Source organism: Cryptomeria japonica, chromosome 10, assembly GCF_030272615.1.
Source record: "Cryptomeria japonica chromosome 10, Sugi_1.0, whole genome shotgun sequence".
Lineage (NCBI taxonomy): Eukaryota > Viridiplantae > Streptophyta > Pinopsida > Cupressales > Cupressaceae > Cryptomeria > Cryptomeria japonica.
Window position 1 is genome coordinate 213,137,481 of NC_081414.1, and position 17,729 is coordinate 213,155,209.

General features: G+C 35.5%; 1 protein-coding gene across 4 annotated transcripts in view; it reads left to right on the top strand.

Moving 5' to 3' along the window:
- The first annotated feature begins 13,753 nt into the window (after window positions 1-13,753).
- Window positions 13,754-17,729, top strand: part of LOC131037683 (lysine-specific demethylase JMJ31) — a 159,848-nt gene continuing 155,872 nt past the window's right edge. For 3 of the 4 annotated variants that reach the window (XR_009104282.2, XM_057969866.2, XM_057969863.2), the window contains exons 1-2: window positions 13,755-14,073; window positions 14,167-14,244. Coding sequence is in view for 3 of the 4 variants with exons in the window: in XM_057969863.2 (XP_057825846.2) it covers window positions 13,987-14,073; window positions 14,167-14,244 (165 nt within the window). In the remaining variant the exon portion in view is untranslated. Of the gene's footprint in view, window positions 14,074-14,166; window positions 14,245-17,729 lie in introns of all 4 variants that reach the window. The other variant, XM_057969864.2, reaches the window with a different exon arrangement.

A 17,729-nucleotide genomic window follows, 5' to 3' on the forward strand; every position in this document is an offset into this window, starting at 1 on the left:
GATACAATCCCCAAATTATTTTTTTGGAAAATCAAAATCAATATAGAAGAAACAATATCATTACACAATTAAATATTTTTCCATAACAACCCCCATTACCCATTTTTGAATCAATCTCTCAAAAAAATCAATATTTATATACAAATAAATCCATTTCACTACAATCCCCAAATTTTAACAATCTAAAAACAAAATTCCCCAATTTAATTTCTACAGCTGAAAGGAATTTTAACATGCAAGATGAGGGTAGAATTCTTACCTCAAAATGCTAACCAGAAATATTGTGTGAAGACACAAAAGCTGCAATCAGAAAATCCTCGATCCAAAACAAAACCTCAACAAATCTTGCCAAGAAATTACAAAATAATCTCCAAAAAGAAAAAAAACTTCAGGATACCCAAACAAATTCTCCCTTCAAGAATTTTTCCAAAACCCCCCAAAATTCTTCACGGCAGGGCTTCCTGCACAACCCCAGAATGCAAACCCCCCCCCCCCCCCCCCCCCGAAAAAAAAAATTAAAAAATCCTCCTCCTAGCATGCGAGAATGCTTCATAAATAAAAACATTAATTTCTTTTCTGTAACTCCCAACATGCACAGGAACAATTAAATGTCCATAAAGAAAATATATCTTTTTATATTATATTTTTATTAAAGAGGGGATAAATTATTTACTTATTCTTTTATTAACACAAGGATTATTTTATGAAGGCCAACATGTAACAATTAAATAATATATATATTTTTTAAACCTTAATTTCTTGATTACAATCCCCAAATTAAATGTTTAATTAATTAATTCAATTTAAAACATGCACTATAAACATTAAAATTAAAATCAAAGGTATAAAGTACTATTTATTGTAGAATTAATTCTTTTGCAGAACTAATTAATTCACACAAGCCAACTCCAAGATGACGTCTACAAACACACACATAAGGACGAGACCATCAAGACTACTATGACCACAAGGATACCTGACAAAAGGTAATGTCTAGGGTCTGATTGATATCTCCAGTTTCCACATTACCATTGGGTTGAAGAGCACGCTCAGACCTGAAGATTCAGGTGGAGTCAATGCTCGGTACCTGCAATTGCATTAACAAACTGTCGAACATGTGCATATAAACCATATAGCATCACATTGTGAAAAGGGAATGGAAGCGACGTAGCTTGCCCATAAAGAGAAGTGTGACGCTTTTCCCTTTCACCCAAACACATTAGAACAAATAATCATCTAAGAGCATCAAGATCAAATTCTAACATTACATAAATAATCCATCTCTATAATCATCTAACACTCAGAGCATAGATACATCAAATAACATCACATAATCAACAATATGAAAACATCATTATTCTAACAATCCATACAACATAAAGTATCATAGTTGTGAGATTTTGCCAAGATATAGAGCTCAATGAAAAGTACAAAATATAGGACAAGAATAAACTATATTCTCATCAATAGATAAATGATCAATAGATCAATAGTTATTCATACAATGAATATGAGCCTGCATATATAGGCGAGGCTATATGGACATCTGAGCACACAAACATGACATGTGACTCAATAAGAAACAAGGGTGGGTAGGAAATAGGTGTGGTAGGTAGGAGAAACAATAAGGCATTCCACATGAGGTGTATCGCACACTGAAGGTGGAATTATCACTCCACAATAAGTGGATATGACAGAGTAATAACAAGATCACACCATAAAGGTGGAAATTCTCCTACAGACACTATCCCAATGTGGCACAAACACCCAAGTGTCTGATACCCAAACTACTATGAAATGCATTATCCTAAGTAAACTTAAGTAAGGTGTAATTATATCCAACATGAGTAAATAATTACACCAATACCCCCCCTTAAGTGCAACTTAGGGGAATGCACTTAAGTCTACAATGCAACTAAGCAATGCAAGATGGGTCCCGACTACGAGGCCATGTTAGGTACCCATGTATAAATGCGAATGCAAAGCAAACCAATGCAATGAAATCTCTCATAAAGCAGGGAAAGAGAGAAAAACCTAATGGGAAAAAATCCTCCCCCAAAAGAGAGATGAAAAGTATACAAGAGAACTCTCGTAGAAGTATGTGAAGAACAAAACCCCATGCGAGGAAAAAGTCCCCCCCATATGAGAAAAGAAGAGAAGCTAGGTAGCCCCCCCTCAATGTAGAATATGCACCAATGATAGAAGCTCGAGAATGAATGAAGAAACTGCTCCATGAATGTCGAACAACGTTCCTCCCCTTAGGAAGAATCAAAACTAGAGGTGTATCCATGAAGTCTCCCCAATCATGAAGGGAAGATGGAAGAAAAAAAGTCATGATGAATGAAGTCTCTGAAAACTGGTCAAGTGTCCCCATGTTGATGATGGAAGATATCCCGTCCAAAGGTGGTGAATTGCTCCACATTGCTGAAAAAGGAACTCCAAGATCTAGTGGAGATGAATGTAGAACAAGTCCCAAAGACTCACATAAGACTCACATGTCTCCTCTAAGGATAAAAAGACCTCCTCCAACTGTTGTACATAAGAATCCACAATCATGTCAACCTTGAAAGAATGATCATGTAGAGAATGAACAGGAGGGTCAGAGTGTTCCCTCGCAACAATCAAAGAAGGGTCATATTCATCAAAGAGAAGATGAATATCATCAATGATGTCTCCCAAATCTGCAATGTAGGACTCCACAAACAAACCTGCAATGTTTGTCAAGTACTCATCCCAAGAAACTGAAGCTGGAAGATAAGGTATATCCCGCTGCACTGAATCACAAGAAGGCAAAATTGTCACACTATCTGCATCATCAGGTGCAAGAGGTGATGTGATATCAATAGAAGGAGATGAAATACAAGGCTCAAGAATGGGGTCGCATGTGAGAATCCCCATGTTCAAGTACCCAAAGTTCTCCTCAAAATATGAATCATCATAAGAAGTATGATCATCATGTGAAGAATCATCATATGTGAAATCATCCTCATCAACAAAATCTGAAAAGGAGTATAACCGAGATGCATGATCAACCACCCCAGTCGCAATGATAGCTCTAGTCTCCAAGTCTCTAATGAAAACTAACTTAGGTGTGAACTCCACAATTCTCTTAGTTGCCCCATGTGTGATTTGATAGATGGAAAGGAGATTGTTTGTCAAATGGGGTACACACAACACATCATTGAAGGAGTTATCCCCAATGGCGATAGTTCCTTTTCCAATCACATCCATGTATGTACGATTGCCCATCAAAATCTGCGGCATGGTGCAAGGCTCAAATGAAGAGAACATAGACTGCGAAGATGCCATATGATGAGAAGCCCTTGAATCTAGAAGCCATCTCCCTAAATCATGACTTGAAGTAGCACAAAGAGCTTGTCCTTTTATTTTCCAAAATGACTGAGTCTTCCCACTTGTAGAAGCCATGAATGCTTTCCCTTTTCCTTTTGATTGTGAGGAAGTGGAAGCTGATGAATCCTCCTTCTTGTAGGCATTAGGAAAATTAATGTTGCGCTTTTTGAAGATGTGTGTGAGCTCATCAATCTTCTTAGAATGGAAATGACGCTCCTCATAACCAACCTTTTTACAATAGGCACAAGTAGGTCTCTCCCTTTTTGGTGAATTGTCCTTCTTGGAAGAGGATGAATCTCCTTGTTGTGAAGAAGGTGGTGCTTTGTCCTTAGTCTTTGACTGCCATTTCTTCTTGTTGGAGTTGTCCTTTCCTTGATTTCCGTTGTTCCCTTGATTTGCCACTAATGCTTGAGACTTAAAAGTCTTAAGAATGCCCATGCTTATCAACTTAGTTTATTCCATCATCAACATTTAGGTGAAAACATCAAATGCAGACATTGTGTAGCTTGAACCCATTGCCATCCTATGTGTTTGGAAACTAGAAACAAATGTTGCATATTCTTGTGGAATTTTGCCCATCAAATTGAAGATCAATTGAGTATCCTTCTTATCAATGCCACAATCCTTGAGTTGTGCCCTCAACTCTTTTGCCTTAGTGACATAATCTTGTATAGTATCAAAGTTCTTGGGATCTGACATGGTGAGATCACTATCAATTTGATATCCCCTAATCTCATCAACTTGACCATACAAGTCTTGAAACTTTTGCCAAGCATCCTTGATTAGAGTACATTTCTCAATATGAAAAATGAGATCCTTTGATTCATACTTCCTTAAGGTACCGATTGCCATGGTATTCTTAGTGAGCCAATCCAAGTGAGCATCAGGATCAGCCTTAGGATCAACGGGAGCAACAATAGCTCCATCAATATAATGAGATAGTCATTTTTCCATAAGTTTACTCCATGCATCAATTTTCCAAGTAGCATAATTATGAGGATTTAAGAGAGGAAACTTAGGAGAACCCATAGCAGAAAAAAGGAAGGAACACAAGAGCACAAAAGCACAAGAGACACCCCCCCAAATTCAATCAATCAAAGTACCCCCTCCCCCCCCGAAAAAATGATGATTTTGGCACTCTATATGTAGTGCGTGTACAATAGGCCACTTGCAAACAATGGCAAGGTGGACTTCTGATTTTATTTTACAACTGCCCCAATAGGTTGAGAACTACAATGCAAAAGACCAACAAGATAGATCTATGCAATACAAGTGCCAAATTGGCCAAAAAAGACCATATGCTGAAAGTAAAATTTCTACTCAAAATCACTACAAAATTATAACATATTATGAGAGTAGATGAAAAATTATGCACTTAAAAAAAATGACACTTGAAAAGGAGTTCGTATGAGCCCAAATGGAGTCCCAAAAGTTGTAGAAACAGGGATTGGACATGTACAGTCATCAAAAACTAAGATTTCTGAAAACTATGTCCATAAAAATCAGAAAATAATTCCACCATGAGAAAGTACACAAAAAATTAGCCCATTTCAAAAAAAATAACACCAAAAAAGGAGCAAAAATGAGCAAGATATGGCCTTCCAAAGTTAAATTGCAAAACTGAAAAGCTCAATGGGAGGGGGCTAATAAATTTTCAAAAAAATTGATGATGTTGGTGAACCGCGTGATAAAATTTGACGGTCGTATGACCATCACAGAAAATTTCACTCCCCCGTTGACTGTGCGTCGGTATGGTACATACTGCTGATGTGGTAATACAAATGGTTTGCATGGCGTACGATGTTGTACGTTTGCTGACTGTTGTGTGTTGTGGCGCTGATTGTGCACCAAATGGTAGGTTGTGTGGCGGTTGCGTGGATTCCGTGTGGCAGAAGGTGGGGGCCAGTCGGTGGAAGTAGTGGTCGGGAAATCCGGGAGGGCCAACAGGGTCGAAAGGGCACCAACGACGGAGAAAGGTGCCGATGAGTGGTTGGGATGTAGAAGCTAGTGGGAGAAAGGCATCAGCAAGTGGTCGGCGACAACAACATGGGTCGACGGAGATAAACGATCGGTGGTGCAGAGGCACTGAGAAGTCTGCAGAGGCGGGGTCGGAGCCGACAACAAACAACCAACGATTTGCAGTGCCTGCAAACACGCAGGCTACATACGGTACGAGGGGTGGGGTAAAATCCCCCCTCGTATAATATATATTTATTTTTAGATTTAAGAAACAACTTTTACAAAGCCATTTTCATAAATAAAAAATTATGAAATAATAATTTGAAAATACATATATTTTCGCATAAAATAATATTTAAAAAAATAAAAATAAAAATAAATTGAAAATCCGTACCATACCACCCAAATTGGGCAAATTTTTTTCCTCTAAGCCCCAAATTTGACTTTCACTCAATATAGGCAGATTTATAGTCAAAATTCATGGAAACGGCCACCCGGACGCGATGGTGAGGTCGGATCTAGTCTAGGACACCTCCAAAAGATGCTGCTCCTCAGAACTGCCTCTTTACGCCGCAATAATGCCTCTCAAAGATGAATCAATGACACTCTAATGGCTTTGATACCATGCGAGCTTTTGCCAAGATCAAGAGCTCAATGAAAAGTACAAAATAAAGAGATAAAATATAGGACAAGATTAAACTATATTCTCATCAATAGATAAATGATCAATAGATCAATAGTTATTCATACAATGAATATGAACTTGCATATATAGGAAAGGCTATATGGATATGTGAGCACACAAACATGACATGTGGCTCAATAAGAAACAAGGGTAGGTGGGAAATAGGTGTGGTAGGTAGGAGAAACAATAAGATATTCCACATGAGGTGGATCACCCACCAAAGGTGGAATTATCACTCCACAATAAGTGGATATGATAGAGTAATAACAAGATCACACCATAAAGGTGGAAATTCTCCTACACACACTATCCCAATGTGACACAAACACCCAAGTGTCTAATACCCAAACTACTATGAAATGCATTATCCTAAGTAAACTTAAGTAAGGTGTAATTATATCCAACATGAATAAATAATTACACCAACAATAGTTACATAGGAATCCAGGGAACGTAGTCAAACATCACATAAGCACATAATCATCAACATATAAATCATCACTCACAAACATATAACACAAAGTACATCATTATCAAAAGGTATGAATATCACACAAGAATCCAAAAGGCTTAGCCAAACCTCATAACCAAATCCAAAATCGACCAACACAAAAAAGGGTTGAAACCACATAGAACTCAAAACCACAAGGTCTGACAAACCAAAAGAGAGAGGGCCACTACAAATCCAATTGATATGACTGATATCGGTATTAGAGATACTTACACATCAACATGTGAAGCATGCTATGATTATTATAGTACCTATTAAACATATCTAAACACTTCTTCTATGACTTAATCCCATTCCATGCTAGTGCAAACATCTAACTACTTGCATAGGTGAAAAACAAAGTATAGAAGTTCACTGTATTGTTTTGACACATTGGAAAATGAACTTGTGGTATACCAAATCATCAAAAACCTAAATACACCATTACTTAGACATTAGTTAACATGTCCTCAAAATTGCTTGAGTAAATATGCTAGTGTGATGAAATGTAGAGCAACGTGCTTTGTGAAACACTTTACTTTGCCTTAGCACTATCTGGTACATAGTTATCTATAACTCTGGAGGAGGTCATAATTTGAAACTTTAGATATGTCATATTTTCCAACTCTACAATGTTAGCATCTGAATTGCAAGATTAGATCTTGTTGTACAAAAGGAATGCAGACCCAAACAATGTGTCTCTACCTTAGAGTGTGCTTAGTTTATGCCTTAGATAATTTTTTAGATCATACTATTGAATGCAATATACAAGATTGACAAGAGTTTGACTCAAAAACTACACAGTTGAACCTTGATAGCAATATCATAGTTTGACTTGCTATGGAAAATACCTCCTACTTATCAAGATATCATGTGAAAAACTCGAAATCATACCCAAAAATGTGTACTCACTGTTGCATGTTACTCAGACACCCAAGTGATTATCTTTGATACAGATCTCATCAAAACTCTAACTTCATCAATGATACATAATAGAGATATGAACATCAAAAGATATGGCAGAACTGTGTGCAACAAGTACCTACTCCTTGTCTTCAAGATTATAGCAATGTTGAATTTTTGTCTTCCACACTACCACGAGGTTGATCTGCACCATAATGATGATATGCAGATGTCATAACTGCATTGGTCTTCACTTTAGCTAGGTCATGAGTGATATGCACCATACTCCATTTGTCCTCAAGTACTAACATCAATGACAACAAGCAACGATGCGTTGAGGTCAATGACAACATATTATTCTCTATCTGCAACATATGGGGCGTTGTGGAACCCTTTAATTTTGACATAATTTTTTTTTGAATTAGATGAACCAAAAATTTTCCTCAATTTTCTAAAATTTATGTTACCTCTAGTTTAAATCTCTTCACATAAGCATTCTTCAAGAATTTTATTAGGGAGAACATAGATGCATCATGAACTATTGTAGTATTTTCAATTGTCATTTGATTCTAGCTAAGGGTATTTTTTGCATAACAATGTCTCTCTCGATACCATTCTCCATGCCTTGTTCATATCAAAAAAGATTGTTCTCTTGGATATAAATTACACTAAGTAAAAGGTCATATAAATATTTTTACTCTCCTTAACTATTATAATTGGGTGTGAAGATTATAATTAATAATTGTTATCCAACCAATGCTCTTATTACTTGTGACACATAGGATAAAGAACCATGTTCAAGGATAAAATTTCTTAGCATTAGGATTTTCTACAAACCCATTTAGCAAAGCGATGACATCATGGGAATCTTCCCTAAAATCACTCTTATATATGACCTTGGTCATCTCGATTGTTGACTTCCTCCTTATTATCACCTAGTTATCATTGATGCACTTGATTGTTTGAGTATGTTCAGTTGTGTAATATTTAATAGCTATTTTTAACTTCATTTGGTCATACTTGACATAAATAGGTAGCTTATAATCATATTCAATAGCTTGAGCCCTAATATCTAGGGTATGTTGTTGTGCAAGCCAAAATAATCTTCTTTTCCTTGCATAGTATGTGCACAAGCCAAAACTAACTCAAAAGATTGTAAGGCTACTAGAAATATTTTTGCTTGTATTGGTCTACTTTGAGCCATATATTAGGTTTTTATTTTCTCGTCTCCTTCCTTGCTAACTCTTTTTTATGAATTCTTGAACATTGACATGTCCTAAGTTAGTGTTTCCAATCTCAGTCCACAAGGAGAAGATCTTAGAAGGGATATGACACCCCATATATTCATAATTCATTTCATTATCTAGTTGATCCTCTTGCATAGATTTTATAATTTACAAAAAAAGAAACCATTAGATGGTTCATAAATTTACATATATTTATTTGTTCACGCAAGACTAGTAATCGTAGTCCTTTTATAATAGTAATTGCAAGAAGAGCACACCATTATAAATAATGAATGCATGAGGGTGAGAGACAATTTAAAGCCTAAAAGGACAAGAAAATGCAAATAGCTAGGGATATCTAATGCATGATTCATAAGGAAAAGGCTCTAGAGTTTTCCTAATTTGTTACTTTAATGTTATCTAGGACTTTGGGATACTACATATCTCCTTTCTTTAAACCAAATAAGTTTTTTTTGAAAGTCATTAGGCTATCAAGTTTTAGGGTCCCACATTAACAAGCGCTAATTTGGTATTAATGAGAAGGAAATTTTGAAACCTAATGTGATGGCCTTAAACCAAGACTCAAGAAAATATGACTCAAGGGTCCATATGCAAATGAGAATAAGATCTACCACTATTATAAGCTAACCAACAAGATATCTATAATAGATTGGGTTTTAATGGTACCACTTGTGGAGTACTAAGTTATATATACCCTTAAAGGTTTAAGCCTAATTACCTAGAGACAAATTATTCGTCGTGAATTAATATTAAACTTGAGGCACTTCAAAAGTAGAATAATGATTAAAAACTAGTTTGAGACTATCTCTTACCAATATGATGAATTAGACACCCTCCCAACTCTTTGAGGTTCAAAATTTAAACACTTAACTTGTGGGAATCAAGATTCAAGATTGTTATTTACCAACAACCAAATTAAGGATCACTAAAACCCTAAGCTCAAAGGCCCCTCAAAACAAAAGTAGGTAGGGAAATAAGATTCAAGAAGACCACTTACAAGTACTTCATTAATTAGATCCTAGAATCCTAAAGAAAAAAACTAAAAAGTTAGATTTCCTCTTAAGTGCCCTTAGAGTAACCTATTATAAAGAAACCTAGAATCTTTGAGTTTAAAACAAAACTTGTAGTTTGACAATTTTCCAAGACAATGTCTAAACAATGGGGATTAAAATCCCTTAAACCTTGAAACATACATAATTACAAGTCTTAAACACTTTAAAATCTTTGAAATTAGGAATTTCCTACATGAGTCCAACTATATTTTCTCTACATCAAATTGATTGAATTTTAAACACAAATCAAAGAACCCTAATTATGACATTGCCTCAAAATCACAACTCTAACATTATAGACCCATTCATACCTAGAAAATAATAAATCAAGAATCCCTAACTATGCCACATATATGAATTCACAAAAAGCAAAGGAAAATATTAGAATATATAAAAACACAATGAAATAATTTTATAGCTCAAAAATCAATCAAATTTGACTACAATCTACAAGACTCACAAGCATCTTCAGGCAGACAATTAAAATAATAAATAAGAGAAAGACAACCTTTATTGCAAAAAGAATTTGAAAAATTAAACTCCATGTGCAAGCACAGATTCTAACATGTCAATCCAAATGATCTACTACTAGCAAATCCCTTAGTGAATTCATGATTAACAAGTATGATTCATAGTGGTGGGAGATGGTTTGAGTGTGTAAAGTGTTCAAGAAATTAAATCTCAAGAGGTGAGATAAGCAAATTAAGAGTCATTGAGAATTTTATGTAGAGCCAAGGAGGTAGGTTGATCTTTAGAGGAAATACATACAAAACGGTAAGAGTTAAGGTTTTATTGTACTTTGGAATATTAGTACTTTAAGTAGACAAGCAAATGAAACCCTAAAATTTCGTGCAAAATGCTATTTTTGGGAATGTTGGGAACTTGAATACAATAATGTCAAAAGAAAAAGTCTAATAAAACCTCAAAACCTTGACAACACATATCAAATTGGAGTTTTGAGAAACATCCTACATATATGTTAGCAAGAACATATAAATCTTAACATAAAAAAAATACATAGAAATATGAACAATAATAGAATATATCAATAAAAATAATAACAATAAAAAATTATGAATAAAACAGAATATTAAAAATAAAAATAAATAAAAATCTAACTTAATACATTATTTATCAATATATAATTATATCCATATGCATCACTAAAAAATGACATCTCCACTTTTATCACCATGGGGAAGTCATATTAATAGGAGACTTTAATGCTAGAACTGCAAACAATCAAACCATCAATTTGCGGAGAATATACAAAGAAAATAGTGACCTACTATGGCTAGAAGAAGAGAGCGATCAATTTTGGAACATAAGTTTGCATGACAACAAGGGCAACATTACTCACTATGGGGCAAAACTATTGGGGCTATGCAATACAACATGGTCATATGCAATGGTATGAGAGCATGACCAAATTTAGGCAAATATCACTTGTAAAACTTACAATGGTCAGAGTGTTGCGGACTACGTTATTTTCTCACAGGACCACATCTCAAGAATGTTGAAGTTAGGGATAGGAGAGTGCTCGATAGAACTAAAATCTGATCATAATCCAATATTTATTAAGATGGCCATCAAGATCGACATGCAACAAAAGGAACAAAGCCAAACAAATCAAAAGAATGCATCTTTGCAGGGTAGAATTCTCATGACTCATGAAAATCAGAAACTCTTTAATGCTACTCTCAAACAAAATATCAAGGAACATGAGTATAGTTCGGGTTCTACAGGAAATCATTTTATAAGTGAAGTTATGTTGGCCCCCCTAATACACAAGGCTCTAGAAGAATGCAAGAGGTCCAAACCCAGAACAAAGACTAAAAATACTTTTCCAACAAATCCTTGGTTTGACGAAGAATTCAAAATGGCAAAGAGAAAACTATGGGAAGGTGGGACAACCAAAGAAAATAAGAAAGCATACGAAAAACTGATAAGGGGTAAAAAAGAAAAATATGTGAACACTAGAAGAATGGAGTTGATAGCTCTTGGAAAGCATAATCCAAAGAGATTTTGGAAAGAATTACAACAAAAGAGAGGACAAGTAGAAAATAACATCACAGATTGTCAGTGGCTTGAGTATGCAAAGTTGTTATATGAGATTAATCAGGATAAACATAGGCCTCCGGTAGTCAAAGAAGATATTGAACTTTTTACCATTGAGGATATCAATCAAGGAATAAAAAGGATGGCAGGTGGAAAAGCTCATGATATTGATGGGTTGCAAGCTGAGTACCTAAAATGGGGTAGAGTTGGTCTTGCACCTCATATAAAAAACATCTTTAAAAAGATCACTCAAGAAGGCTTCCCAGAAATTTGGACAACCAATGTGGTGATTCCTCTTCATAAAAGCGGTGATATCAATAATCCATCAAACTACCGCACCATAATGGTTAATCCCCTAATGGGAAAACTCTTTGGAAGCATGGGTGACGCAAGATTATTAGTTGGGTATAAAGATAAGGAAAGAGAGCTAAAGGGCAAGCGGGTTTCAGACCAAAACATTCCACTATTGACCACAATGTCACTCTTAGATTCTTAGTTGAAAAAACATGGAACACCCAAGGTGGTAAAGTCTTTTTCCATTTTGTAGACTTTAGAAAAGCTTTTGACGCAGTACCTCGTGATAAATTATGGAATAGAATGGAAGAATTGGGAGTACCTAATGTGCTTAGAGTTGTAGTGCGTAGACTATATGAGCAAGTAAAGGCTAAAATCAAAACTGCAGAGGGAATGTTAGAATGTTTTGGTAGCGATATAGGCATCAAACAAAGCTGCCCACTCTCTCCAACTCTGTTTGGGTTATACATTGATAAGTTAGAAGAATGACTAAATAAGACCAACGGGGAAGGAATTCAATTGGCTAGCTATGTAATAAAGTTATTGCTCTATGCTGATGATCTCATCCTAATTGCTAAGATTGCCCATGGCTTAAGGGAACACTTGAGGGCACTTGAAACCTTTTGTCAAGATGTTGGGATGCAAGTTAACACTTCCAAAACCAGAGTGATGATCTTTTCTTTACGAAGAAATACCACGATACAAAATCAATTTCTTTTTGAAGGCAATCTATTGGAGGTTGTGAATGAATACAAATATCTTGGGCTTGATTTCCACAACAAGATTAATTGGGAAACATGTAGAGCTAAAAGAGTTCAAGGGGGATGGAAAGCTTTGTATTCACTACAAAATAGATGTAGAAATGCTGAACTATGGGATTGGAGAACCAAGAAAATGCTTTTTGGTTTGTTGGTCACCCCGGTGATCTTATATGGGTGTGAAATATGGGGCAGTAGCATGTCAAATTAGAAATGGAGGCAAGTAGAAAGAATACAAAAACATCTTATCATAAGCAACCTCAAAATTAAAACTGCAGTTCCATATGAAATCTTATTAGCTGAGACTGACTTCTTCCCTTTGGAAGCATCAACAATGATTCGATTAGTAAGTTATTTAAGAAAAATTCAAATATGGAAACGCACCGTTGGCCCAAGATGGTTGTAGAAGAAAAGCTAACCAGAAGGAAGAAGACATGGATGAAACAAAATGACAAATGGATGAAGAAATGAGACATTAGCATGATAGAATGCCCAATCACTAATAAGGAAATAAAAAAATATGTGAGAGAAAAATTTAGACATGGTATATGGAATAAAGAAAACGGGCAAAAAAAAAATCATTATATCAAAGAATTCAATCCAATGGGAGATCACGAAGAGAAAAGCTACATAGGAGCCAATATTAAATGAAAAGCAAAAATGTTGATAGCGTAGTTAAGGACAAGTTCTCACCACTTGAGATGTGAAATAGGCAAATGGATGATACCTAAAGAGGAGTGGGAAAAAAGGTTGTCTTTTTTGCAATGCAAAAGTAGTTGAGATAGAATGACATTTTATTAATGGAATGCTCGACGTATAGCGACATTTGCATGAACTATGAAGACACCTTGAAAATTAACAAATTAAGCACATTATTTAAAGATGCCAGATTAGAAAAAACTACAAATCTGTTGATTAACATCCACCGTCGAACAACTGATACAGTTGCTTAACAACACTATGCCCTAATGATTGGTCTTTGTCTTTGTGCTGTCCATGGGTCCCATGATCATTCCATAAAATCCAGAAATTTAATAAATTTCAAGGCCGAGCTTCTAACAAAAATAAGAGAGGGCTGACGAACGAGAACTAGTTGAAGTGAATTAGGCGGAAGGCCCATCGATTAGAGGGTCGTTTTATCCTACTTGCTTCTTATGCACTCAGCGCTTGTATCGCTTCTCATCTAACCATGGAAAAATGGACGGTCGCGCGATTCGAACACATGCCATGCGCCAGCGAATTTTCGTCGCAAATAGAGCCTCATAACATGCCCGTGGTAGTTATCATTGTCTGTTAATAGTTACACCCTAAAACATCTCTATTACTATATGCCCGGTGCTAGACAATGTGATAGTGGTGTCATTGGCAGGTATTTGGCGGTTGTGTAGCCGACTGGGATGCCATTAACAAGTGGAATCCCAACACTGGCGGTCTGCACCATCTCCAGGTAATGGAAAATACGCGTTCCTTTGGAATTTTATGGATACATAGCTTATCCCCATTTACTGAGGAAGCTTTACATATCACTTTCTTAATGTTTCAGTTGCAGATTTCACATAACAAATTTCTCTGAAGCCACCCTCATTGCGTAGCGAATCCTCAACATCAATTTAAATAATAACCGGAAACAGTTTAAGCATAATGTTCCCTAACCTAAATCAAAGCTCAAAACTCGGCTAGAATTTGCGGTTTGCTTTAATGCCAAAGTAAAAGTCACGAAATATGACAATCAAGTAAAAATTATAGGAATTAACAAGAAAAATAAGGAAATTCTAAAAACTATAGGAAATATATGAATAAATCACATACATTATAGAATCATATTTTATGACATTAGTGTTGAATTGAGAATTCAAATGAAAGTTGACATGTAAATTAACAAAATTTTATTAATTTCATTGTCAATGTGTATATATACTATATAACAATTACAACAAAATACCTAAAGGCTACAAGTTATAACTACAACATCAAAAACATTTAAAATCTGCCCCATCCTCTAATCTTCATCCACCAATACTACATTAAAATTGTAGTTTTAGCTTGAATCATTTCCAATATTAGAGACTACCTTGGCGAGTAGCACCTCGAGCAGTCCCCTCTTGTGTCTCCTCATCAAGTTGCGTGGCATCTTCTAGATCAACATCCCAACCCATGGTAGGAGTTTGATGAAACTTAGGAGTTGATCTTGAAGTTGCAAATCACTATGCATGGTTGTCAACTTTTTTGATCATTGAGAGAAAGCCCACTCCGCTTGATAGAGCGAATGAAGGTGTATGTGGACCAATGTCTCTCTACAATAAAGGAAGTCATAATTTGTAAACGTAGACAAGTGGTAAGCATATTCAACTCTATGTCATCCTTGCCATGCTATGTCCACTGTTCGATAGGGTCATTTTAAGCTGATGTAGCCCTATCTGATTTGGTGTTAAGTATGTTGAATGTTGGATGACAAATATTGAGAAATGTGATGCATTGCTCTCAAAGTCTAGATGCCTTCTTAGTGTTGCATATCTTTTGAAGGGTATTCATAGGCTGTTCCTTCACCTCTTCATTTTCGAAAGGAGGCACACTTTCATTTTGAATTGATGTAACCCTATTTGTTTTGGCTTTAGGTTTGCAAAATCTTGGACCACAAAGATTGACAAAAGCGATGCACTACTCTCAAAGTCTAGATAGCTTCTTAGTGTTGCACATCTTTTGAAGAGTCATCTTCAAAAGGAGGAACTCTCCCAATCTCTATTTTAATACCATTTTGGATTTAGAGAATAGGTTGCCATATGAAGCAAGGTGTTTATAGCATTCCATGGCCATGTCAAATCAGAGTCCTTGCTATGAGTTGCTTGCTTGATTTGGCCAAGCATGTTGTTAAATGCCTAATAAACTTTGCCAAGACTAAGATAGTCTTTATCAACATACCTAATCACCTGCATGATAGTTGAGATGAAAGAGCAAATATGTTTGCAAACAAGATAGTCAAAAAGAATAAGACTTAATTTTGATTCAACATTAAAATAAAATTTCAAAATGTAAAATACACAAATAGAATTTTTTTAATTAAATTTTGATTTAGTAATTTACCTCAAATTGTACCACCAATCATCATGAAGGATTTTCTGTCTTCAACTATGTTGGCCTTTGTGCACCTTTCCTCTTAACATTAACCATTGTTAACTTTAGAGGCTCCTTAACTTCAAGCATCCTCTCTAAAGAGATGAAGTAAATGGCACATCTAGTTTCCATAGGTTTAAAGAATTCGTTCTTCAAAAAATTGTCTTGAAGAAAGAAAGGTTCGACAATTGCAAATAAACACTTGTACGCCTTTAGCTTCTACCACCACGACCTTCACTCAATTTATCTTCTCACTTTCGTTCATTGCATTCTTGAATATGTGAACACAGCATAGGGTCCAAAAAATTTGATTTTAAGCTCCTTTTACCATCATGTTACCTAGTCTACAAACACTTTTTGAGTTGATGACAACTTGTACAACATTTGAGGCCCCAACCTCCTCGATTGCCTCCCCCAAAATCTGTAAGTGCAAGTCCATATCCTTGCATTTCCCTAAATAATCAATAGCACTAAGTACATAAGAGACATATGGTCACCTTATCCAATAGCCCCTATGAAGAGACCTGTCAAATATGGACAAAATCACTGGTCATTGTACCGTCATGGCATTCTATAAAAACATAAACATGTAGTTTGATTAAAAAACAATGTCAGAGAGGTCAATGGCTAATATTTATCTTACATGATTATTTGAAACAATAGATGACCCAGAATTCCTCCATATATGTTTATGCCTTTAATTTGAGCCTTCTGATTTGTCAAAACTGTGTTTCTCATACCTTCAAAAATAAGGATACATGTACATGTTAAATTGTAAATCACTAACAAAGAAAAAATTACCAATTGATGAATTTATATTGCTTAGCCAAAAGCATCCCAAAGATTTTGAAGTGGGGAAAGACCATGATGTTGAGTCAGTGTTCCTTGGGGACATGTCTTTGGGCCTAGCTACCTGTACTGGATGTTTTGGATACTGGACAATGCATCAGCATTTGATGGGGTGGGAGGACAGATTTAGTTTTCTTTTTCGTTATGAAGGGTTCTTGCATGGCTGTTTCTTGAGGCCAGAAATTATTTGAGAATCAAACCTTGTAAATGGGCTGTGTCTTGAGAAACATTTTCTTTTATCCTGAAATAGAATTGATGACCAGAAATGATGGTTTCCTCTTTTCTTGTTTAGCAGGCTTTTTTGAGTAAGACAGACTGTCCCTTTCATGTTTTTGGTACATAGAAATGTTTATGATGCCCCGTCCATTATTATTATTCCAAGTCAAGTGGTTTTCATAAACTGGTTGTATCTCAATTCTTAAGCATCTAAGGTTACACTTTTTTTGCTATTATTACTCAAAATCTTCAGCTGGCTTAAAGGAAGCAACAAATAATTTGAACGGGGAATTCGGAGATAATATGGATTTCCGATTGCTTAGGACTTCATAATTTTCATAAATAAAATATCCTTAGAATGGGCATGACAAACTTTCAGAAGGAAATGAATCTTCTTTCCTGATATTGTCTTTTTTAAGGCAATATACATGGAAGAAAACATAATAATGTTCTTGGATGCTTAGCATCTGTTATATTTTTAATTTGTGCATATATTTCAACATGTGGTGGTACTCAAATTGTTGGATATTGGGAATCCATTATGATCTGTTCTCTGACAGCAAATACATTGACCTCGGGAGTGTCAGGCCCTGGAACCTGGGATCTAGTTGTTGCTGTTTCTCTGGCAGAGAGTGAAGAAGTTTTTTAAAATTTTCAATTTTGTAGTTGGTTCTGTCTTTGTTGAGAAAGTCACATAGAGTTGGGTTTGTAATAGTCTTTCGCTGTCTCAAAATTGATTGTACGATGCTAGCTCTT